Below are 24,418 nucleotides of genomic sequence, written 5' to 3' on the forward strand. Positions count from 1 at the left end.
GGATTTCAATAGACATGTCTTCGAAGAAGACATATAAATGGCTAATGAGCACATGAAAAGATGCTCAATGTCATTAGTCATTAGGAAAATGCCAATCAAAACCCAAACAAGATACCACTTCAAACCCACTAGGATGACTGCAATCAAAAAAGACAGACAATAACAAGTGTTGGTGATTATGCAGAGAAACTGGAACTCCCATACATTGCTGGAGGGAGTGTAAAATAGTACAGTCACTTTGGAAACCAGTCTGGAAGTCCCTCTCCCACTCACTAGCAGCCAGGCTTGACCTGGGAACTCAATGGGATGTTTATGCCTGGAATTTTATTTTATTTGGCCATACTGTGCATTTTGTCGGCGAAGGCAATGGCACCCCACTCCAGTACTCTTGCCCGGAGAACCCCAAGGATGGGGGAGCCTGGTGGGCTGCCATCTATGGGGTCCCACAGAGTCAGACACAACTAAAGTGACTTAGCAGCAGCAGCAGTGCATCTTGTGGGATCTCAGTTCACCAACCAGGGATTGAACCTGGTCCATGGTAGTGAAAGCCTGGAATCCTAACCACTAGACCACCAGAGTTATTCCCTATGTTTGGTATTTTAGAACAAAGGCTAGAAAGAAAAAATGGACAGTTCAGGCCTACCCCTGGCAGCCATGATGGTAATGGCAAAATGAAAAGGTCAGTTTCACTAAAGATGGTTGTCCTCATTGTTGTTCTTGGCTTCTTGGAGCTGCCCTGACCTGATAGCTATCCAATCTCAAGCCTCCAGATAATTCTGTGGACCACGAACATCCATGAAACATTTCCATGAAATGTCCTTTCTGATCAAGAGAGACCCGGAAAGGAGGCCCTGATGATACAGACACTACGTACTTCCAGTGCTCCAAACAGTTGCTGTGGGTAATAAGTCGATAAAGCAGTTTCTGAATGTGGTTTGTCTTGCCATACAAATTGATGTAAAGAAGGGAATCCATTCCTTTTGCCAGATCATGAATTCAGGTCCACAGGACACTGGTATTTCTCTGAATAAGTTATTAAGTGAGCACTGGAACAACTTAGTAACTTCCAGTCCAACTTTTAGAGCCTACTTACCTGTAGTCAGTGAGAAGGCCCACAACATGCTACAGTGACATCAGGATTATTTTGAGCTGAAGACATTTGAGAATCCAACAGTTGCAGTAAGACATTTTTTCTGAATTCTGCTTATCCTTATAAAAACAGAGCCTCCCCAAAGAATTCAACTGTCATAAATCCCCTCTCCAGGAGTTTTGCAGCCAGAGAAGACTGACTCCTATCACCAGAGACAAGAAGTAAGCACCAGGACAAGAAAGCGCCTAAATAGACATTGTCACAAAGCTATCTTCTCTCTCATCTGTTCTCCTGAGGCCCCATTTATTTCTCATACAAGATACTTCTTTTCCCCTAAGTCCCTTTTCTCTCCCTCCCCTATTAAAATGGTATATAAGGCCTAAATTCTAACCACTCCTTTGAGTCATGTTTTTCTGGATGCTCTTGCCTATGTACATGGATAAAAACTTGTCTTTTCTCCTGTTAATCTATCAGTTTCAGTTTAATTTGCAGGACCCGAATCATCAATACTAAATAAATTACAAACAGCTGAGAAAAGAGAATTGAAAGGCAAAGGAGAAAAGGAAAGATACATCCATTTGAATGCACAGTTCCAAAGAATAGCAAGGAGAGATAAGGAAGCCTTTCTAAGTGAACAATGCAAAGAAATAGAGGAAAACAACAGAATGGGAAAGACTAGAGATCTCTTCAAGAAAATTAGAGATAACAAAGGAACATTTCATGCAAAGATAGGCACAATAAAGGAAAGAAATGGTATGGACCTAACAGAAGCAGAAGATACTAAGAAGAGGTGGCAAGAATACACAGAAGAACTGTACAAAAAAAGGTCTTAATGACCCAGATAATCATGATGGTGTGATCACTCACTGAGAGTCAGACATCCTGGAATGCATCCTGGAAGTCAAGTGGGCCTTAGGAAGAGCATCACTGTGAACAAAGCTAGCAGAGGTGATGGAATTCCAGCTGAGCTATTTCAAATCATAAAAGACGATGCTGTTAAAATGCTGTAGAAGGAAAGGGCAATCCACTCTGGTATTCTTGCCTGGAGAATCCCACGGATGGAGCGGCCTGGAGGACTACTGTCCATGGGGTTGCACACAGTCAGAAACGACTAAAGTGACCTAGCACAATATGCCAGCAAATTTGGAAAACTCAGCAGTGGTCAGAGGATTGGAAAAGGTCAGTTTTCATTCCAATCCCAAAGAATGTTCCAACTACTGCACAATTGTACTCATTTCACGTGCTAGCAAGGTCATGCTCAAAATCCTCCAAGCTACGTTTTAATAGTACGTGAACTGAGAACCTCCAAAGGTACAACCTGGATTTAGAAAAGGCAGAGGAACCAGAGATCCAATTGTCAACATCCATTGGATCATAGAAAAAGCAAGAGAATTCCAGAAAAACATCTACTTTTGCTTCATTGACTATGCTAAAGCCTTTGACTGTGTGGATCACAACAAGCTGTGGCAAATTCTGAAAGAGATGGGAATACCATACCACCTTACCTGCCTCCTGAGGTAATCTGTATGCAGGTCAAGAAGCATTAGTTAGAAACAGACATGGAACAAAAGATTGGTTCAAAATTGGGAAAGGGGTACATCAAGGCTGTGTATTGTCACCCTGTTTATTTAACTTATATGCAGAGTATATCAAGCAAAATGCCAGGCTGGATGAAGCATAAGCTGGAATCAAGATTGCTGGGAGAAATATCAATAACCTCAGATATGCAGATGCCACCACCCTTATGGCAGAAAGTGAAGAGGAAATAAAAAGCCTCTTGAGGAAGGTGAAAGAGAAGAGTGAAAAAGTTGGCTTAAAACTCAACATTTAAAAACTAAGATCAAGGCATCTGGTCTCATCACTTCATGGCATATAGATGGGGAAACAATGCAAACAGTGACAGACTTTATTTTCTTGGGCTCCAAAATCACTGCAGATGGTGACTGCAGCCATGAAATTAAAAGACACTTGCTCCTTGGAAGAAAAGCTATGACAGACCTAGACAGCATATTAAAAAGCAGAGACATTACTTTGCTGACAAAGGTTCGTCTAGTTAAAGCTATGGTTTTTCCAATAGTCATGTATGGACCATAAAGAAAGCTTAGCGTCCAAGAACTGATGCCTTTTAACTGTGGTGTTGGAGAAGACTCTTGAGTCCCTTGGACTGCAAGGAGATCGAACCAGTCAATCCTAAAGAAATCAACCCTTAATATTCATTGGAAGGACTGATGCTGAAGCTGAAGCTCCAATACTTTGGCCACCTGATTCGAAGAACTGACTCACTGGAAAATACCCTGATGCTGGGAAAGATTGAAGGCAGAAGAGGACAACAGTGGATGAGATGTTTGGATGGCATCACCAACTCAATTGACATTAGTTTGAGCAAGCTCCAGGAGACGGTGAAGAACAGGCAAGCCTGGTGTGCTGCAGTCCATGGGGTCGCAAGGAGTCAGACATGACTGAGAGACTGAACAACAAAAAGTGGATGGAAGAAAAGGTTTTCCTCCTTGATACCACTCATAAGATGGACAGCTGGACTTACAAATAATGAAATCAGTTGACCTAGGCCCTACTTTGATTGGAATACAAGGACCATGTCTTACTTATTAAGAGATTCTCAATACCAGAACAATTTGTTATACACTGTCAATTTCAATAGATATTCAATTAATGAATTACAATTATAAAGCAGCCTCACTATACTGAGAGTCCCATGACCTCTGCATGCAGGACATGTGTTAGCTTGAGGTGGGTTAACTCTAGTTTGTAACTACAAAGTAGTGAAAAGTATTCATCGCTCAGTCATGTCCTATTCTTTGAGACCCCTTGGACTGTAGCCCACCAGGCTCCTCTGTCCATGGGATTTCCCAGGCAAGAATACTGGAGTGGGTTGCCATTTACTCCTCCAGGGGATCTTCTCCACCCAGGGATCAAACTTGGCTCTCCTCCATTGCATATGGATTCTTTACAGTCTGAGCCACCAGGGAAGACAGTGTAACTTTTATGATTACGAACATACGTATTTCATAGTTATGTCACATATCAATTTTTTTCTTTTCGTTATTAAAGCATAATCTTCCTGGTTCTGAGATAAAATAATGGACTTACTTAGGTTTGTGCAAAAGGAGCGAAAAGTACTCTTTCTCCTGTGCCTTGTTGGTTACTCATTTATGTATTCTGGAGGAGAGTTGGAGTAATGTCTGAACCATACTTCAAGCGTAGAAAATTAGGATTCAAAAGGATCTAAAATGCTGTTTTAACCACCTACTTGATGTCTGAATCTGCCTGAGAAGTGAGTATTCTACCTATGCTCAACCCCCACCCCCAGCAACAGCATAATGTACTATATAAATAACCCTACTATATTTTCTGATGGCTTGAATACTTAGATTTCTTCCTTAAACTGAGCCTAAATCTATCTCCTGGCATTCTCACCCACTGGTCTTAGTCTAACTGGTCCTCTTGAGGTCATATAGAATACATGGGCCTAATTATTCTTTCACCTGATCACACCGTTATATGCCCTAGTTAAATGTCCTTGGCTTTGTCCAGTATTCTTCACATCACTGGGGTTTCTAATCCTAAGATTCATATGAAGAATTTTGGAAACGTTCAGTAAGTAGGAGAGACTTACTACCAGACATCAAGACTATTTATAAAGCTATGGTAATTGGGAATATTAGGATTATATCCTTAAATTCTATCTAAAAACAACCTTGTTGGCATTTTAATTAGATCTACCTTAAATTTATAAGGGACCTGAAAACTGATTGAAACTTTATAATGCAGCATGTCCCATTCATGAATACTCTCATTTGTCTAGGTTTTTAAAAAATGTCCTCTGTTAATTGTTCATATTTTCTGCAAAAAGATTTTGTGCATCTGTAGATTTTTTTACTGGGTACCTTAAGTTTCCTTTTCTCTTATAAATGGAATTTTTAAAAGTTTTTTTTTCCATTTATTGCTCCCATTGTGTAATAGTGCTAGTGATTTTCCTATTATGAAGTTTGTACCCAGCAATCTTGTCAAATTCTCATATTAATATTAATGAACAAAAAGCTGATCAAGTCATGAATTATTATTACTATACTCTGAAGTATTTGATTTGCTAAAATTTTAGATAAGATTTTCATGTCTACATTCCTAATTGAAATTGATTTGTAAGCTTCCCTTTGTAATGTTATTGCTCAGTTTTGTTATCAAGATTCATGTAGTAGGCACTATTTGTTGCCTTCTCATCCCCTTTCTTAGAATCACCTTGAATATCTTACCCTTTTTAATCATGGAGGAAAATCTCACATGTCATTGGCTGGAACTAGGTTATATGCCATCCCTAGCTGCAAAGGTGGCTGGGAAATTAAGTATCTCATCTGACATTTTCAACCCATTAAATGCTTAGAAATGTTTATATTTCTATATGTTGTGGGAGTTCACTTATTGTTTTTAGTTCAGTTCAGTTGCTCAGTCGTGTCTGACTCTTTGAGACCCCATGAACTGCAGCACGCCAGGCCTCCCTGTCCATCACCAATTCCCAGAGTCCACCCAAACCCATGTCCATCGCGTCGATGATGCCATCCAACCATCTCATCCTCTGTCGTCCCCTTCTCCTCCTGCCCTCAATCCTTCCCAGCATCAGGGTCTTTTCCAATGAGTCAGCTCTTCTCATCAGGTGGTCAAAGTACTGGAGTTTCAGCTTTAATATCAGTCCTTCCAGTGAATACCCAGGACCGATCTCCCTTAGGATGGACTGGTTGGATCTCCTTGCAGTCCAAGGGACAATCAAGAGTCTTATCCAACACCACAGTTCAAAAGCATCAATTCTTCAGCACTCAGCTTTCTTTATAGTCCAACTCTCACATCCATACATGACCACAGGAAAAACCATAGCCTTGACTAGATGGACCTTTGTTGGCAAAGTAATATCTCTGCTTTTCAATATGCTGTCTAGATTGGCCATAACTTTCCTTCCAAGGAGAAGCGTCTTTTAATTTCATTGCTGCAATCACCATCTGCAGTGATTTTGGAGCCCCTCAAAATAAAGTCAGCCACTGTTTCCATTGTTTCCACATCTATCTGCCATGAAGTGATGGGACCGGATGCCATGATCTTAGTTTTCTGAATGCTGAGCTTTAGGCCAACTTTTTCACTCTCCTCTTCCACTTTCATCATGAGGCTCTTTAGTTCTTCTTCCCTTTCTGCCATAACGGTGGTGTCATCTGCATATGTGAGGTTATTGATATTTCTCCCGGCAATCTTGATTCCAGCTTGTGCTTCTTCCAGCCCGGCATTTCGCATGATGTACTCTGCATGTAAGTTAAATAAGCAGGGTGACAGTATACAGCCTTGACATACTCCTTTCCCTATTTGGAACCAGTCTATTGTTCCATGTCCAGTTCTAACTGTCGCTTCCTGACCTGCATACAGGTTTCTCAAGAGGCAGATAAGGTGGTCTGGTATTCCCATCTCTTGAAGAATTTCCCACAGTTTGTTGTGATCCACACAGTCAAAGGCTTTGGCATAGTCAATAAAGCAGAAATAGATGTTTTTCTGGAACTCTCTTGCTTTTTCCATGATCCAGCAGATATTGGCAATTTGATCTCTGGCTCCTCTGCCTTTTCTAAAACCAGCTTGAACATCTGGAAGTTCACCGTTCATGTATTACTGAAGCCTGCTTGGTGAGATAAGTGCAATTGTGCGGTAGTTTGAGCATTCTTTGGCATTGCCTTTCTTTGGGACTAGGATGAAAACTGACCTTTTCCAGTTCTGCAGCCACTGCTGAGTTTTCCATATTTGCTGGCGTATTGAGTGCAGCACTTTCACAGCGTCATCTTTCAGGATCTGAAATAGCTCAACTGGCATTCCATCACCTCCACTAGCTTTGTTTGTAGTGATGTTTCCTAGGGCTCACTTGACTTCACATTCCAGCATGTCTGGCTCTAGGTGAGTGATCACATCATCGTGATTATCTGGGTCGTGAAGATCTTTTTTGTATAGTTCTTCTGTGTATTCTTGTCACTCCTTCTTAATATCTTCTGCTTCTGTTAGGTCCAGACCATTTCTGTCCTTTACTGAGCCCATCTTTGCATGAAATGTTCCCTTGGTATTTCTAATTTTCTTGAAGAGATCACTAGTCTTTCCCATTCTATTGTTTTCCTCTGTTTCTTTGCATTGATCCCTGAGGAAGGCTTTCTTATCTCTCCTTGCTATTCTTCGGAACTCTGCATTAAAATGGGTATAACTTTCCTTTTGTCCTTTGCTTTTCGCTTCCCGTCTTTTCACAGCTATTTGTAAGGCCTCCTCAGACAGCCATTTTGCCTTTTTGAATTTCTTTTTCTTGGGGGTGGTCTTGATTGCTGTTTCCTGTACAGTGTCATGAACCTCCATCTATAGTTCATCAGGCACTCTGTCTACGAGATCTAGTCCCTTAAATCTATTTCTCACTTCCACTGTATAGTCATAACGGATTTGATTTAGGTCATATACTATTGTTTTAGCAATTTCTTATTGTCACGCTTTGAAATCAGCCAATAGGACCTACATGATATCAATTTTCTAGTATTTAATACTGGTTTCTGGCCTCCTTTGTATTCAGTTTTTACAGACTTTCATGTGTGTTTGGAAGGCATGTTGGTTCCACGGTCTATTAATATCCACTAGGTCAAGCTTGTAATTCAGTTGTTTATATCTTCTTTATGCTTGTTATTAATAAGTTGTCTACTTGCTCTATCAGTTTATTAAAGAAGTAGGTTAAAATCCCCATTATAACTTCAGGACACATGTAATTTTGTCAGTGTTGCCATATTTTTGTTGAGCGAGGTTCAGGTTTAGGATATAATACATTATTGTGATCAGTGATATATTTTGATTTATCATCTGACAAACACAACTTATATTTTCTATTTACCATATTTTTTTTGTAGATTTCTCTTTGTTCTTCCTCTGCCTTCAATTGGATTGGTCACGCTTTCCAAAACCGTGTATGATCAAAACATACTATTTTACTATTCTTTTAGAGGTTACTTTTACATTTTGAATAGGCATACTTGCTTTAAATTTTAAAAATTAATAAGCATGTCTTTCCTCTTTCTAGATAATATTAGCAACTTACAGCATTTCTTTTTTACCACCCCTATCAACTCAATGGACATGAGTGTGAGTAAACTCCAGGAGCTGGTTATGGACAAGGAGGCCTGGCATGCTGCAGTCCATGGGGTCGCAAAGAGTTGGAGATGACTGAGCAACTGAACTGATCTGAACTGAACTGTTTATTTTCTGTTATTGTTATTTGAATTGTTTAAATTCCATGAGTCTATTTCCAATTACTCATTGTTCATATATTTGCAACATTCTATGCTTATTCAGATTTGTCCAGATATTTACTACTGAAAAAGGAATTCATAGGGCTGGGACTCCGTCTTAGGCCTGTTTATGCTGATCATGCTCGGCCATCTTTCCAATGGACTCTGAACTCTGTGTTTAGTGCCTATGAAAACAACAACCGAAGGATAAGACCCCCTCCAGACAGGGGAACCTTGAAGATCGTATCTAGGTTACTCGTCACCTAAGAGAAAACATACACTAAATCACCCCTTCCTCCAGGCAGGCCATAAATTTTTCTGTATCAATCGGAGTGTAACCTCAGGTTTGTTGATTATTGGCTAATTGTTTGACTGTTTGAGCACATGAGCACATAGCACGTGAATCATGGGGTTACTGGGATTGTATTTTCCTTGGTTTATGTAAGTCTCAAGGAATTTGGAGTGGTGGGTGCAGACACGTTCACATGGGGTATAAAAGATTTTCACAAATGCTGCCTGGGGTCCTTGGCTAAGAGGAGACTCTGCCTTGGGCCTGCCGGTGTAATAAACTGCTCTCTGCTATCTGCATTGTCCTTCTGAGTTTGTTTCCTGGAATGCGTGGCTACAAAACTATCTCTTCTAGATTCCCTCCTCATTCTTCTTGGTTTCAACTCCCTTTTACTTAAAAATACAGCCTTTATTAGGACTTTTTGTGGACACACTGGTCTTTACTGCGGTGCTCAGGCTTTCTCTAGTTGCAGCAAGCAGGCGCTACTCTTCACTGCGGTGTGTGGGCTTCCCATTGCAGTAGCTTCTCCTGTTGTAGAGCACAGCCTCGAGGACACACCAGCTCACTAGTTGCAGCTTGAGGGCTCAGTAGTTGCAACTCGCTGGCTCCAGAGCACAGACGGGCTCAGTAGTTGTGGTGCACGGGCTTAGTTGCTCCGCAGCATGTGGAATCTTCATGGACCAGAGATTGAACCTGTGTCCCCTGCATTAGAAGGCTGATTCTTATCCACTGCACCACCATGGAAGTCCAGTAGTACTTTTAATTACTTATTTGGTTTCAGTATGCAGAATCTTTGCTCTTCATTGAAGCATGTGGGATCTAGTTTTCTGACCAGAAATTGAGCCTGGGCCCCCTGCACTGGCAGCAGAGACTCAGCCACTGGACCACCAGGGAAGCCTTAGTAGTTCTTTCAGTGTGCACCTCTGAGTGGTAAGTTTTCTCAGTCTTTGTCAAAAACTTTTTTTTTTTGCATGATTCTTAATCACAATGCCCCATTTACAAGTACTGAGGCCTCATTTCCTGTCCCTTTATGGGAGGTAAAGGATCTGCCTGCAATGTGGGAGACCCGGGCTCAATCCTTGGGTCGGGAAGATCCCCAGAGAAGGGAATGGCTACCCACTCTACTATTCTTGCCTGGGAAATCCTATGGACAGAGGAGCCTGGTGGGCTACAGTCCATGGGGTCACAAAGAGCTGGATACGACTAAGCAACTAACACTGTGAGCATGACACCCCCAACCCCTGGATGGCAGGGCCCACACTCAGTTCTGACATCCCCCAGCTTCCCTAGCATTAGCTCATGTGCTTTCCACTCCTGTTAGAGTCTCCTCTTTATTTCTAGTATCTGAGGATTTCCCTTTCTTCGGTTTGAATTCATTTTTATATTGTTATATTTCATCCTGTGTTTGTCATATGAGGTGCAGGGGAAAGGTCTATATTAATCTTTTTAGTTATTATTACTGGAAGTCCAGATAGTCTATTTATAACAAGTTTCCCTCCTACTAATGCTTATGATTCTCCTTTAAAATAAATGTCATATATTTTGATAGAGAAAACAGACATGACAGAGACAGCTGGACACCTCTTGTTCTGTTTCAGGAAAAGTTATAGAGTTTTCTAATTTCTTAAATTTGGTACATAGGGAACATTCCCCAGGCAATAACTTGGGAAAATGCAATTGTTTGCTGAGAAATGGAATTTTCTGCAGGTTTCTATCTATTTTCTCGCACTCTCCTCACTTCTCTTTGCTCTACAGAGGTGAGTAATGCTCAATATTTTATTTACACCCTTAGCACTAAGAATGTCAAAGCAGCATATTGAGAAACCTCTCTGTGAAGGAAGCCATCCTCAGACCAGACTTGGAGCTCAGATACTCCTGCAAATCAACAGCTGATTGCAGGCTGAACTGGTTCCAAATCCTGGCAATTCACAGCTACTAATAGGTGAACAGGATCGATCTCATTTGCATTTCATCATGACTCAGGAATTCCCTGGTACTGCATCCTTGGGTTTAATCAGCCCAAGGCCTTCAGCGTCAGGATACTGGCCTGAGAGATTTCCAAACACACTGGTGACAGAACACAAACACTCCCATCAAGAAGAAATAGTCCCCTTCAGCCTGTTGGAGGGTGGACGCCATGCAAGAATGAGAGACTCCACAAATGGCTCTCTCAGGAACATCTGTTTGTGGTTAAAGCACTGAGAATGCAGAAATATTCACAAGTGTCAGTGGATAAAATGGGGACACAGTCCAACTATTACGTTGGTAGTGCTTTCTGAATAACGAGAAATGGGCCAATAAGGGAGGCCACAGATGGTAGCAGAGTATTCATGGAGAGGATAGCAAAGACCAGAATGGTCACATGCTGGTTCACTAACATAGACTGTTAGTTTTAAGAAAATATACGCCATATGGCATGTGACTACAAATGTTCTGACCCAGAAAAGGAAAAGGAAGAAAATGACCTAGAGGGGAGTGTAAGGTAGGGAGAAGATCAGACAAGCCCCAGGAATCAATTATGTCATTAGTGATAAGAAAACAGAAAAGATTTACAAAAATGTATTTTGCAAAACAGAAATGGCAGTCCTGATCAGTGCTGGCTGATCATCCTTGAATTTTTACCCTTCCAAAGGAGAGATGACATTCTTTACCTTGGGAAGAATGGAATTACTACTGAAAGTCCAGATATCCTATTTATAACAAATTTCCCTCTTACTAATGTTTATTACTCTCCATTAAGATAAATATGAATATTTTGATAGAGAAAACAGACATGACTGAGACAGCTGGCCACTTCTTGTTCTGCTGCAGGAAAAGTTATACAGTTTCTCAAGTGGTTTAGAGATAGAAACCACCAGCATACTGTATCTCACTTTGGTCACAGGTGACTGTTAGTTTTGTCAATTCCCTCTGGGGACACTTCCACCTGACAGGAAGTGGAAATCTTACTGAGTTAAGACCCCAACGGTACACGACTATCTTCAGCACTTATTTCTCTACAATTTACAGGCAAAGCTGCCTCTTTCCTTCTGCTAATCCCAGAACCAAGGAAGAAGACAAAGTCCTTTAATCCTTAAGATCAGATTTCATCCTAACATCTGGTGGAAGGGTTGCGAATGGTAAGAGGAAAGCTCCTGATGAAAATGCATTTGAGGACTATTTTGCAGAATGCGGGGGAAGCAACTTGACTGGTGGTTTTGGAGGGTGGATATAAAGACTTTCTAACTCACCTTTTCATCCCAGACAGTCACAGCCTCTACTGGGTGCCGTGAGGCCAGGTGGGAGGGATTCCTGGGCAGGGAAGGCGCCTGGAGGTGGAGCGCCAGCTGCCAGGACTTACCTGTTGAGATATACCCGCTTCTCTGTGAACTGTCCGTTGCCATGGTGAGGGTCCTCGAAGGGTTCATTCTGGACAACCTCCACCCCTTCTCCTCGGTCACTCTGTTCGTGGCTGTGCTTGCTGATCATGTACAGCTGTCCGATTCTGTACTACAAAACACACGGATGCAGACAGGTCAGCCCCACCACTCACTTTTAAAGACAACCCCTCCCAACTATGGTGCCGCAAGCAACTCATGGCATCAGCACTTCCTGTTGAGAAAAGAAAGCAGGCACGTGGGCCTGATGTTAGTTTTCCTCAAGAATAAGGAAGGGAACTAATTGTGATTAGAATGCAGAAACGGCTTGTTCCTGTGAACATTCTGCATCACCTTGGCAAATGTTCACCAGGGGGCTGATGGTCTTCAAGGTTTGGCAGCCAATCCTGCTAACCCATGGTTAGCAGCAGGGAGGTGGGCATGCTGGAATCTCCCTTTTCACACTGGCCTTACAGGGTTAAGTGGAGCTAAATTCCTATTTTGCTTGGCATAAGACAGACCAGGGTATGTTATTTCTGTCCATTCTTTCTGCCTAATTAACTGCATTGCTGGGCACAGAGGATTAGATGTCACCTGTTTCTTTCGTTGCCTCTCTCAAAGTGTTAAAACTCTCCTGGAGGTCTCTGTCCTCTAGAATAGTGGTTCTCAAAGTTGGATGGACATTAGAATGACCTGGAAGCTTAAAAAAAAAACTTCAGATGCCCAGACTCCCCCTTGAGTGGAAACTGTGAACCCACCATTAGGCTGGTCCACAAGGGAGAAAATCTATACAGTATAAATCCTTTTCAACCAATTCCACTAACAGTGTGTGGCCTTCTAGCCTGAGGGCCCTGAAGCCACATGTGCTTACATGAAAATGATAAAATAGAATAACATGTAATGTGAATATTTTCCATGCTGTCTGCTGTTTTGAGCTGTTCCTGTCTCTTTCTTGCCTCTCTGAAAACCCTGGAGCCAGCATGCATCTCTTCACCCAGTGAACTTCCGAAGTGACAAAAACTAATTTAATGGAGGGGAAAGAAGAGAAAGAGAGAGAGGCGAAGGAAGGAGTCAAACAATTTTTGCATGAAGTCTGCTCAGAATCAGAAGGCAGGGTGATGAGACACTGCTGTGGTCCTTCCTGCAGATTCGGTGTGAGACAACACAGTGTCAGCATCATCGAGGCCCATGGGATGGGGGGAAGGGACCTGAGTCTGCAGCTAGCTCATGATGGCTCTGGGTTATCCCCAAAGAGCCAAGGTCAGCAGGGATGCAGCTCTCCTGTATAGGTGCGCAAGAGAAATAGATTTTAAATTAAAGGGGCAAGGTGAAATGTACAAATCAACAGTGCAGTCAGTTCCAAAGCTGAGAGGACTCACATGTCTGAATGTCCCTGTTTTATTCTGAGGCAGGTGCAGGGAGGGGAGTGTGAAGAGAATGCGAAAGGCTCTGGTGTGAGGTCAGCCCAAGGGACCAGGCCCAGTCACCATGACAATGGAAAGAGCAGTCAGAGTCTGGCTCTTCTCAAAGGGCAGAGCTTCCTGTGCCACACTCCTCCCCAGAAGGGTCTGCATTTAAAACGCTTTTAATGTATCTCTGTCTGTGTTGAGGATGAAGGGAGTGAGAGGAGAAAGGAAATCAAAGATAAAATTTATTTGTAAACACATTTTGGGATTAGAAGCTTATCTTGGCTTCCCCTTAGTAAGTCCTCTTTCCTTTGTTCATAAAGACTAACTAACCCTCTTTCCAGGAGGAAGACAGTGAGAAAAAGGTTACAGGCTAGAGATCTGTGAGATACACCTGTGAGATCAACACTCCACCTTATGTGGATAGGCACACAAGCTTAGAACAGAATGCCCAGCTGCCCAGGGGATGGAGATTTCACTAGAAGTTGCTTTGTACTTGGTGTTCAAAGAAAATATGTTTACTTTCAAAGGAATATTACTCTGCCATAAAAAGGAAGGAAGTACTGATACTGATACTGCTTCATGGGTGTTAATCAGTTGAACAGTGTTTCCCAAAAGTCAAATGTAAGTCCCAATACCTCAAATATGACCTTATTTGGAGACAGGCTCCTCATAGAGGCAATCAAATTAAAATGAGGTCATTGGGATGGGCGCTAATCCAACAGGGCTGGTTTCCTTATGTGCATGCTAAGTTGCTTCGGTCGTGTCTGACCCTTTGTGACCCTATGGACTGTAGCCCGGCAGGCTCCACTATCCATGGGATTCTCCAGACAAAGAGTACTGGAGTGGGCTGCTATTTCCTCCTTCAGGGGATCTTCCTGACCCAGGGACTGAACCCAGGTCTCTTATGTTTCTGCACTGGCAGATGGGTTCTTTATCACTAGTGCCACTTGGGAAGCCCCCAAGGGGCAAGATGGACAAAGAGACACTCAGGGAAGAAGATGTGGTGAAGCGATGCAGGAAGATGGCCACTTACAAGCCAAGGATTGACCCAGAAGAGATCCTTCCCTCCCAGCCTTCCCAGAGGGAACCAGTCCTGACTACTGACACTTGATCTTTGATTTCCACCATCCAGAACTGTCAGCCCTTACAACGCTGGTTGGTTAAGCCACCCATCCTGTGGTGTTTGCTATGGCAGCCCAAGCCAGCCAATTCAGTGAGTATGAGGTCTCCATCTGGGGTGATGAAAGGTCTGGATCTGGTTAGAGGTGGTGGTCGTACAAGGTGGTGAATGTACTAAATGCTGCTGAATTGACTTTAAAATGGTTAATTCTGTGTTATCTGATTTCAGCCTTGTGAATGAGAATGTTGCTGCCATTACAGTAAACAAAGAGTATTTGCTTGCCATCATGCCATCAGCCACTGTAGCCTCTTGACTCCAACCCACAACAAGCCTCAGTGTTGAGCCCTGAGCAGAATTCAGGATGGAGAAAAACAGATAACATTCTGTGCTTTGGGCACTGGCCCTGATGCATACCTAAGGAAACATTTCAGAGAATCTAGACTCACGCACCTTCCCATTCATGGGGAAAAAAAAAGAACTAAAATCATTACCTTGAGATGTATGGTTTTATTGTGTGTGATTAGCACATCTTTTACTGCTACATGGTATTTTTTTTAACTGTTCGACTGTGTGGTGTTTTTCCCCCAGCCAAAACTCCTATATATCCTGGCTCCTCCCTTCTCAGAGCTCTCTCTAGTTCGCAGTAAGCTCCGCAAATACAATTTAACACATCTTTTAGGTTGCGAATTTTTCTTGAGTTGACAACTTCAATTTTTTTTTAAAGTGTTGACCCCACTTCTGAAGCAGATACACTTAAACCAAAATGCTGTCCAGGGCTTTAGCCAGGGGCGGGGATGCAGAAGGGATATCTATTCCTGGACCATCTCCAGGAGCTCCAACCCACTCATGCATGGAAATGCATGGGACCAAGGACAACGCATGACACAGAAAAGCCATTAGCCGGACTCGAGTCAGCCTGGCTGCGCTCAGCTCAAGTGCTTCCTGCTCTGTGTTGAAAGCAAAGGGTCAAGGCAGCCATAGGCTGATTCACCAGCGGCCAGAGGAGGGCCTGGCTGCACAGCCTCATTGATCATTCCAGCGGCTCCTGAATGAGCCATCGCAGGGCAGACACCAGGGTTAGCTCACTAAGATAGCGTCAGCCTGTGGGCGACAACAGACGCTGGATTCAGTCACGTGGGTGACAGTGCTGGGGGTGGTGGGACACTCAAGCCCAGACACCAAGATGATCAAGGGCTCTGCAGCTGTCACTTTCTTTGCTCTCAAGCAAATCAGGCCTGTTCTGCCTGTTGTGGCCATCCGAGCTGGGCCATCCAGAAGTAGAGGTTTTAAAACTCAAATTCACTCAAAGACACATGCATCCAGAAGTTTCTCAACTGGAGGGGACAGGACAAAACAGAGAGTCTTTGAACCATGTCTCAGAATCACCAGAGATGCTCCTAAAAATGCTAACTCCTGGGTCAATTCCAGCCCATGTTACACTCACACTGTGAGATACAGGGAGTTTGGGATTTTACTCAAACACAAGCTAAAAGCTGAGAACCACTTCAGCAGAGGGTGAGGAAGGTATTCATTCACTTGCTCAGTACCAGATGGAGCCAAGACCAGAATGTTCCATCTTTAGAGGGCCTGTTTCTTCTTTCCTCTTTAACACTAATTTCTCATAAAGCTTCATCCCTAAATTAGATGAAGATCACCAGCTTCAAACTAACTTTTATGTAAAGTGAAGGCTGCAAAATCCATAGACTCAGAAGGACTGTGAAGATGTTAAAGCCTGAGAATTAATAACAGGATTGATGATGGTGGTGAAGGCGATGACGATGATGGTGGTGGTGAAAATGCTTCACTGATTGCCTGTCACTGTGAGGCACCAATTAGGTGCTTTATATCAATTTCTAAGACTCACAATGATTCAGCCAGGTAGGTGTTTACAGATGAGGGATCTGAGTCTCTGAGAGGCTAGAGACTTTCTCCTGCCATGTGGCTTCCAGGTGGCAGAACTGGGATCTGAACAACACAGGCCTGTACTCTTTCTTCTCCACCCAAGTTCAGCCCTTATTTCTCTAACAGGTGAACTACTTTAATAAACCTGACCTCACTATGAAGAACAAAGAGGGATGGTTTGGAGCCACTGCCTTTGAACTTCACTATTTCAGAAGATGAAGAACAAAAGTCTGATATCATTCAAAAGATCAAAGATGTTTAAACTGTGTTCACATATGGAACGGTGGAGTAATTATGCTCTAACTTTGTAAAATCTATTGTTATAATTCCAGAGTTTGGGGTAATCATCATTACAGGCAATCACGATTAGAGACAGCTCCGCGCTGCAGGGCTGAGGCTCCGTGTGAGCCATCATCAGAACAGCTACCCCAAATAATTATCTCTGTAGTCAAAAAAAAAAAAAAAAACCCATCGTGGGGATGCAGATCTTTCCCACTTGCACGCAGCACTGAACATCTAATAGAGCTGCAGAACTTGAGGGAAGGCAGAGTTGCATAATGTGCCTGGAAAAACCAAGCATTTTCATCACCTTGTACTTTGCAAATGTGACCACTCATCATCAAGATACTTAATTCAGTTCAGCCTCAAACCCTGATTTTAGAAAAGGTGACCTCCAAGTCAAAACTGCTGAGTATGTTGAGGGATTAGTAAATGACCACCACCAACACCTGAACATCATTCTTGCTGGAGAAAGTTTTGGACCTGAAGAGTTAGGTTCAATAGAACCCCAAGCTATGACTGATTTTCACTTAACTGCCCCTTCCCCTAGTTGCTGAGCTTCAGAGATCCCTGCAAGGCCAGACTCCTGTATTTCCCCCTCCCTAAAGAACCATGGGGTGTTATCTTTCTTCCAATCCCTCCCTTCCTGTCCCCTTTCTCTTCTCCATTAGTACCAATACCATTTTCAAACATCATGATGTGAAAGGTGGGGACCATTGCTTTGCAATAAATATTACCTAGTCTGGATGGATTTATTTCCTGATGATATGACTACTTCTGCCTTTAACATCACAATGGATGCAAGCCACATAATATCATAACCATGGAGAAATATCCGTCCCTCTGATTTAACATCATTATTGTGTACATTTCCATCTGTGAAGTGGGCATGATTCCTGCCTCTCTCTGGCTGTGTGGAGAGAGCAAAGAGTAGAGGGTGGTATACCCTGGTGTTCCTGGGAGTTTCACACATTATTCACATAACCCATAATGCTTTTATTGGCTTTTTTACCCCAAGTTTTTTCTATTCTCAATACACAGACCTCAAAGCACTGTGAAACAATTTCCTCCCTGTGCACAAGGAGAGTGTGTCTGAAAGATGAAAAATCACCCAGGACTCCGGTACATTGCAGTCTTCACACCAAGTGGTGCCAAAATTGTAATTACACCCTGGAAAGGGGATACGATGGGGCTGGGTTTTAACAACCTCATCTCAGAAAACAACCTCTTCTCACTCTCACAGCATGGGTGAAGCAGCAGAACAAATGCTCTAGTCCAACAGTGGCAAACTATGCGGTCTGGGGCTTGTTTTATAAAATAAAGTTTTATCGGAACAGTCATACTCATTCACTCTGCAGCTGCTCTCATGATATCAGAGTAGAATTGGGTAGTTTCAACAGGTACCATGTGGTTTGCAGAGGTGAAAATATTTGCTATCTGGCCTTTTAGGGAAAAGGCTGCTGACCCCTGTCTAGTCCAGGGCTGCTGGGTCCAGTCTAGAGCAGCCTTAGCTGCTCACCTAACCAGTGCTGTCCAGTGTGGTGGCCACTCGCCACATGTAGCTTGTGAGCATTTGAAATGTGGCCTGTGCAATGGACGGACTGAATTTTAAATTTCCCTTCTTTTTAATTAAATTTTAAAACTGATACTCAATTCAGCTATAAGAAAACTTTTCCATATACGTGAGACACCTTCAGCTACATCAATCTACTGTTTCAACTGGAAATTTTTATGAAATCTCAATTTACATCAGGTACCTCTGATAAAATTTTAGCATCTGGCTTGAGATTGCTTAAAAGTGTAAAATGGGTACTTAGTAGCAACAACAAAAAACTTGACAATAACAAAAAAAGTAATATAGCTCATTAATAATTTTTAAACTGATTGCATATTGAAACAATTTGGAGATATGAGGTTAAGTAAAAAAAAAATTTTTTTTTTTGGCTGCACCCCATGGCATGTAAAATCTTTGTTCCCTAACTAGGGATTGAACCCAAACCCACTGCGTTGGAAATGTGGAGTCTTAACCCACCAGACTGCCAGGGAAGTCCCTAAAATGTATTCTTCAGTAACTTCACCTGTTTCTTTTACATATGTGGCTTGCACCTGTGGCTCACATATTTCTACTGGACAGTGCTGGACTAAGCCCTAAACTTGGCCATCAGTGACAGAGAGTCAGGCCTTCAGTTCACATCAAAACTTTGGAGGCTGGCTTGTCAGGTCAAGGGTTTCCATGTGTTTCCAAGCTAGTGAGGGAGAGCACGGATAATCAGGGATACATTTGGAGGAGCCTTCCTTTCCTGAGGGCTGGCATTGCATGGACCTCCAGAGAGGTGATAATTGTTCACAGTGTGTTATGGTGGAAGGCATTGCACTTTTAAAATTGAAAACTGGTGGCCAAAGTCCCGATTCTGCTGTTGATGAGTTTTGTAGCCCTAGACAATTTGAACTGAGCCACAGTTTCTCATCATTAAAATGGGACTAAGCAAATACCTGATAGGACATGGTGAGAATCAAGTGAGGAAAAAACTTACAAATTAATATGCTTCATTAAAATGTAAAACTACACTAAGTAGTTATGGCTCCTGTTTGGCAACACATCTGACTGGGAGGTGAAGATCTGTTTCATTTGTTTCCATTTGGCTATAGTTTTATGAAGGCTAAAAGAACAAGGCATCCGCCATACACACCGCTATGATGCAAAAATCAGGAAAACCTGACAATCAGCCCAAGACCATCGTTTCCTCCTCTAAAATTTTTCTTGGAAGTCAGATCAAATATTTCCCAAAATATTACAAAAAGCTTGGGAACGTCCACTTATATGACCTCCCTAGTCAAATTTACAGAGCCTGAAACTAGAATGGTGGCTGCCAGGGGCAGGGAGTTAGCGCTCAGCAGGACAGAGTTTCCCTTTGGGATGATGAAAAAGTTCTGGGGATGGATGGATGGTGTTGATGGTTGCATAATCAATGCCACTGAACAGTACACTTAAAAATGGTTAGAATGGTCAATTTTATGTGATGTATATTTCATCACAATTCTTTAAAAAACCTGTAACATGTCATTTTGTCCTGAGTGTGGCTTACTTACTTCACACCTCAAGGTGGCCATCTATCAGTGATTTTTATCATTATGCAAAAGTTTTTTCTTTCTTTCTTTTTTTTTTTTTAAGGCCAGGGACTTTTATATTTGCTGGATCTTTGGTTTAGAAGGTTATTTGAAGGTGTTAAGCCCAGGGGACAGAATTATAAAATGACTTCCTCCAGAGACAATGCTCTACAAGATGCCTGATTCCTGCCACGCAGGAAGAAATGTCTGGCTCGCTCTGCCCTAAACTTAAATGTCTTTAACATTAGCATTCTGGAGGATTCTTGTTGCTGATGTTCCCAAGCGACGCAGTAGTGACAAAGACCCTGACAGAAGGGAAAGAGTGATTAACCGAATACAAACTCACTCTAATCCTGCCGACCTTAACGCAGGTCACTGAGAACACCAGCTTCTTATTGAACAGGACTGTCACAGTTCAGAGCCCAACTCCTCCATCTGCCTGGGAGCGACTCTGCAACAAGCCCAATTCCAGTTCCTTTTTTCCCTTGGGAAGGTGAGGTGTGTATTTTTACTTCTGAGGGCTGAATCTGATTTGGGCTCTGCAAAGACAAGAGTGGCTAGCCCCATCGGTCTTTCTGGCTCTGTGATTCAATGTTCAGATTTCTCCATGTAGACAGAGAGGTTTAAAAGAAAAAGGTGTAAAGTTCTTCGGTGTTTTGTCAGCTCTCTCCCTGCCAGGTCAATAAAGCACGAAAACCAATATCCGATGCCACAAAGAAAATACAAACCTGCAGCTCATATTTCAGGATATCAGTGCATCATCACATATTTATCTTTTCTCCCGGATCTTTATAAGCAGCCCTCAAAGGTGCCTTGTTTACGTAATACCTGTGTAAGTATGCCAGGGTGTAGGAATGAAAAAGCTGATAAAAAGATTTAAGAAGGAGCTGGGTTATCGACATTTAATTCAAAAATCCCCTTTTCATGACAAACTAATATAAACAGTATCATATGCTGGTGCTTAACCCATCCTGAGTTTTGGACTGAACTGGATAGAAATAGAGCAACTCAATGCCAGGGGAAGGGCTCAGGGTATACTTTGTGCTGGTGCAAGCAGAAGTCTATGCTTATACCTGTGCAAAACCGCAAATTGTTTCCAGTACACTGGGAGGTCCAGGAGCACAATCCACTTGACTGAGTACAGGAGAGTATAGTATACGAAAAATAAGAGTGCATACTTTAACTGCTCCTTCCAACACAGACTTATCCTTGGGGGAGGTATTCTAGCCCTTAGAACTCACTTAATGCACAGATTTAAAAGCCAAAATGATAACTATCAGCACATAGAGGCTACTTTATAAGCATTAGCTCAAGTGAGAGGTGTCATTCCCCAGTATTGATAAATGAGAAGCTGAACACATTAGCTTTTAGAGAGCAGCATGTGAAACCACAGAGAGCAAAGATAGGAACTGCCAAGACTCAGTTCAAAACCACAAGGGTAGTCTGTCCTTGGGGCAGAACATGGGATTTCTCCAGACATGGGTTGGGGGACACTCTGGGTGTAGAGTCCAGTTCCTTCTGGTTCATGCATTGAACTAACAGAGTACACTAGGCCCTGTAGACATGGGAGGCAGAGCTATAAACAAGGTTGACCTGGTGTCCAGCAAAGAGGAGCGTTTCCTGAGTTCAATCTCAAAGACACAGGGCATATAAGCCCAAGGAACTTGAGGCTGACATCACAGCCATTGAACTATTTTTCAACAAGTGTGAAATCAAATGCAGCTCAAGTAAATGGAGAGGTTTGGTGACAGGGCTGACCTTTACAAAGCAATCAAGTCTCTGTTTACTACCAAGCAGAAACCCACAGCCAATCACAAGACCAAAAAGGAAGAAAACTAAGATAGTACTTTCCTGGGAAATGTATCCTGTGCCATCTTCTTGCCACACCCCCTGTGTCACTGCTCACCTTCTTAATCTTGGCCTTTCCAGAAGTGATTCTAGAAGAGAGGTCTATCCGTATGGAGGTAACAGACTCTTTCCAGAACTGGAAAAGCCCCTGTTTCTGAAGCCTATTGCACCCACCCGGTGGCATGAAAGGATAATATTGTTTTGGTTAAAGCTAGAAATACACTTGTAGGAATGACAGCAATTAGTTTCAGCGTCTTTGAGACCTTCTGAGAACAGAAGGGCACGCTGAATGCAAAGAGAAGCCCTTATTGCTTCATGTACAACTGAACAATGAACAACTTAATGTTTTGAAAGAATTATTCAAGCCACTTCAAGCCTAGAACAACAAGATTTCAATAATATTTGAAGGTCACTGAACCTCTTTGCTTGCTTAAGTGCTAGCTGGCACGGCAAGTGGTTTCAGCACTCTGCTAACTATCTAACAATGAGGAGAGAGAGTTATGGCCAAATTAGATATGTGGATCAAAGTTGGGAAAATTCTAGCATCTGTCTTCACCCCACTTTGGGGGACTGGCCCCAGGTTTCACTTGCCTGTAACGGTGCCTGTAGCCCACAGATGCTCATAGGATACGTGGCTGGCTGCAGGGAAGGTACCATTTTCCTAAGCAATAGCATCCTATAGGTGTTTCCTCCGGTAAAAGGAAGCAGATGGAGAAAAGTATATGGTCATTTACTCCTGCTCTCTAGAGAAAGTTAGTGAAGAAGGGCAAAACAGAGTAAGTTGGATATATTTCCAGAAATCACTACATTTAAAAACCTGTCATTCTGAGATACATGCACCCCAATGTTCACAGCATCACTATTCACAATAGCCAAGACACAGAAGCAACCTAAATGCCCATCGACAGATGATTAGATAAGGATACAGTATACACACAGACACACACACACAAATACTACTCAGCCATAAAGATTGCCAGGAGAAATATCAACAACCTCAGATATGCAGATGACACCACCTTTATGGGAAAGTGAGGAGGAGCTAAAGAGACTCTTGATGAAGGTGAAAGAGTAGAGTGAAAAAGCTGGCTTAAAACTCAACATTCAAAAAGTTAAGATCATCAGTCCCATTACTTCATCGCATATAGATGGGGAAACAATGGAAACAGTGACAGATTTTATTTTCTTGGGCCCAAAAATCACTGCAGATGGTGACTGCAGCCATGAAATTAAAAGATGCTTGCTCCTTAGAAGAAAAGCTATGACAAACCTAGACAGCATATTAAAAAGCACAGACGCTACTTTGCTGACAAAGGTCCATCTAGTCAAAGCTATGGTTTCTCCAGTAGTCAGGTATGGATGTGAGAGTTGGATCATAAAGAAGGCTGAATGCCGAAGAATTGGTGCTTTTGAGCTGTGGAGAAGACTCTTGAGAGTCCCTCGGACTGCAAGGAGATCAAACCAGTCAATCCTAAAGGAAATCAACCCTGAATATTCACTGGAAGGACTGATGCTGAAGCTGAAGCTCCAATACTTTGGCCACCTGATGCGAAGAGCCGACTCATTGGAAAAGACCCTGGGAAAGACTGAAGGCAGGAGGAGAAGGGGATGACAGAGGAACGAGATGGTTGGATGGCATCACAGACTTGAAGGACATGAGTCTGAGCAAGCTCCAGGAGATGGTAAAGGACAGGGAAGCCTGGCGTGCTGCAGGCCCCGGGGTCGCAAAGAGTCAGACATGATTGAGTGACTGGGCGACGACAACAAATAAAGACTGAAATGATGCCATGATCATACTAAGTGAAGTAAGTCAGAAAGAGAAAGACTTTAAAGAGAAAGACTCTATTTGCCTTTCTCAAATATATATTGCTTATGAGATCCATGAAACTGAAACAGACTCACGGACGGAGAACAGACTTGTGGTTGCCAAGGGGGACAGTGGTAGAGGAGGGATGGATTGGGAGTTTGGGATTAGCCACCGCAAACTCTTATATTTAGAATGGATTAAAACACAAGGCCCTACTGTATAGCATAGGGAACTATATTTAATATCCTGTAATAAACTATAATGGAAAAAGAATATGAAAAAAAATGTATGTGTGTATGTAACTGAATTACTTTGCTGTACATCAGAAACTAACAGAACATTATAAATCAACTACACTGCAATAAAATTATACATAAATAAATAACTTTCTGACACATCTCAGGCTTATTCTAGTGACCTGGAGGGAGATTCTATTAACTGGTATTTTAAGGCCGAGTGGTGGCCCTGTTCTTGCTCTAAAACCAGTTGGTAATCCTTTCATCTCTGTGCATATCCTGCTAAGGGAGGCAATGCCACGATAAAATATAGTTCACCATGTATTCAAAGAGTGGGGAGAAAAAAGGACATAGAGACAAAATGATGAACCAGAATGTTGTTCTTCACAGGATTCTTCTTTTCATCTTTTTAAATTGTGGTATATAAATATACTTAACAAAATTTACCATTTTAGCCATTTTTACATGTACAATTCAGGGGCAGTAAGCACATTCATAATGCTTGTGCAACCATCACTATCATCCACTTCTGAACTTTTTCATCATTTCAAAAAGAAACTCCATCCCTATTAGATACCAATTTCATTCTCCACCCAGTGCCTAGTCAGCTCTAATCTACTTCCTGTCTATGAATGTGTCTATTCCAGACACCTCATATAAATGAAACCATACAATG

The 24,418-nt window shown here is 42.3% G+C and overlaps 1 protein-coding gene across 1 annotated transcript in view; it reads right to left on the reverse strand.

The window, feature by feature from the left end:
- Positions 1–24,418, reverse strand: part of PITPNC1 (phosphatidylinositol transfer protein cytoplasmic 1) — a 262,884-nt gene that overhangs the window by 122,761 nt on the left and 115,705 nt on the right. The window contains exon 2 of the mRNA XM_069543730.1: positions 12,018–12,166. Coding sequence (XP_069399831.1) covers positions 12,018–12,166 — 149 coding nt within the window. The remainder of the gene's footprint in view (positions 1–12,017; positions 12,167–24,418) is intronic.

The sequence above is a fragment of the Ovis canadensis genome, chromosome 11, assembly GCF_042477335.2.
Source record: "Ovis canadensis isolate MfBH-ARS-UI-01 breed Bighorn chromosome 11, ARS-UI_OviCan_v2, whole genome shotgun sequence".
In the NCBI taxonomy this organism is placed as follows: Eukaryota; Metazoa; Chordata; class Mammalia; order Artiodactyla; family Bovidae; genus Ovis; species Ovis canadensis.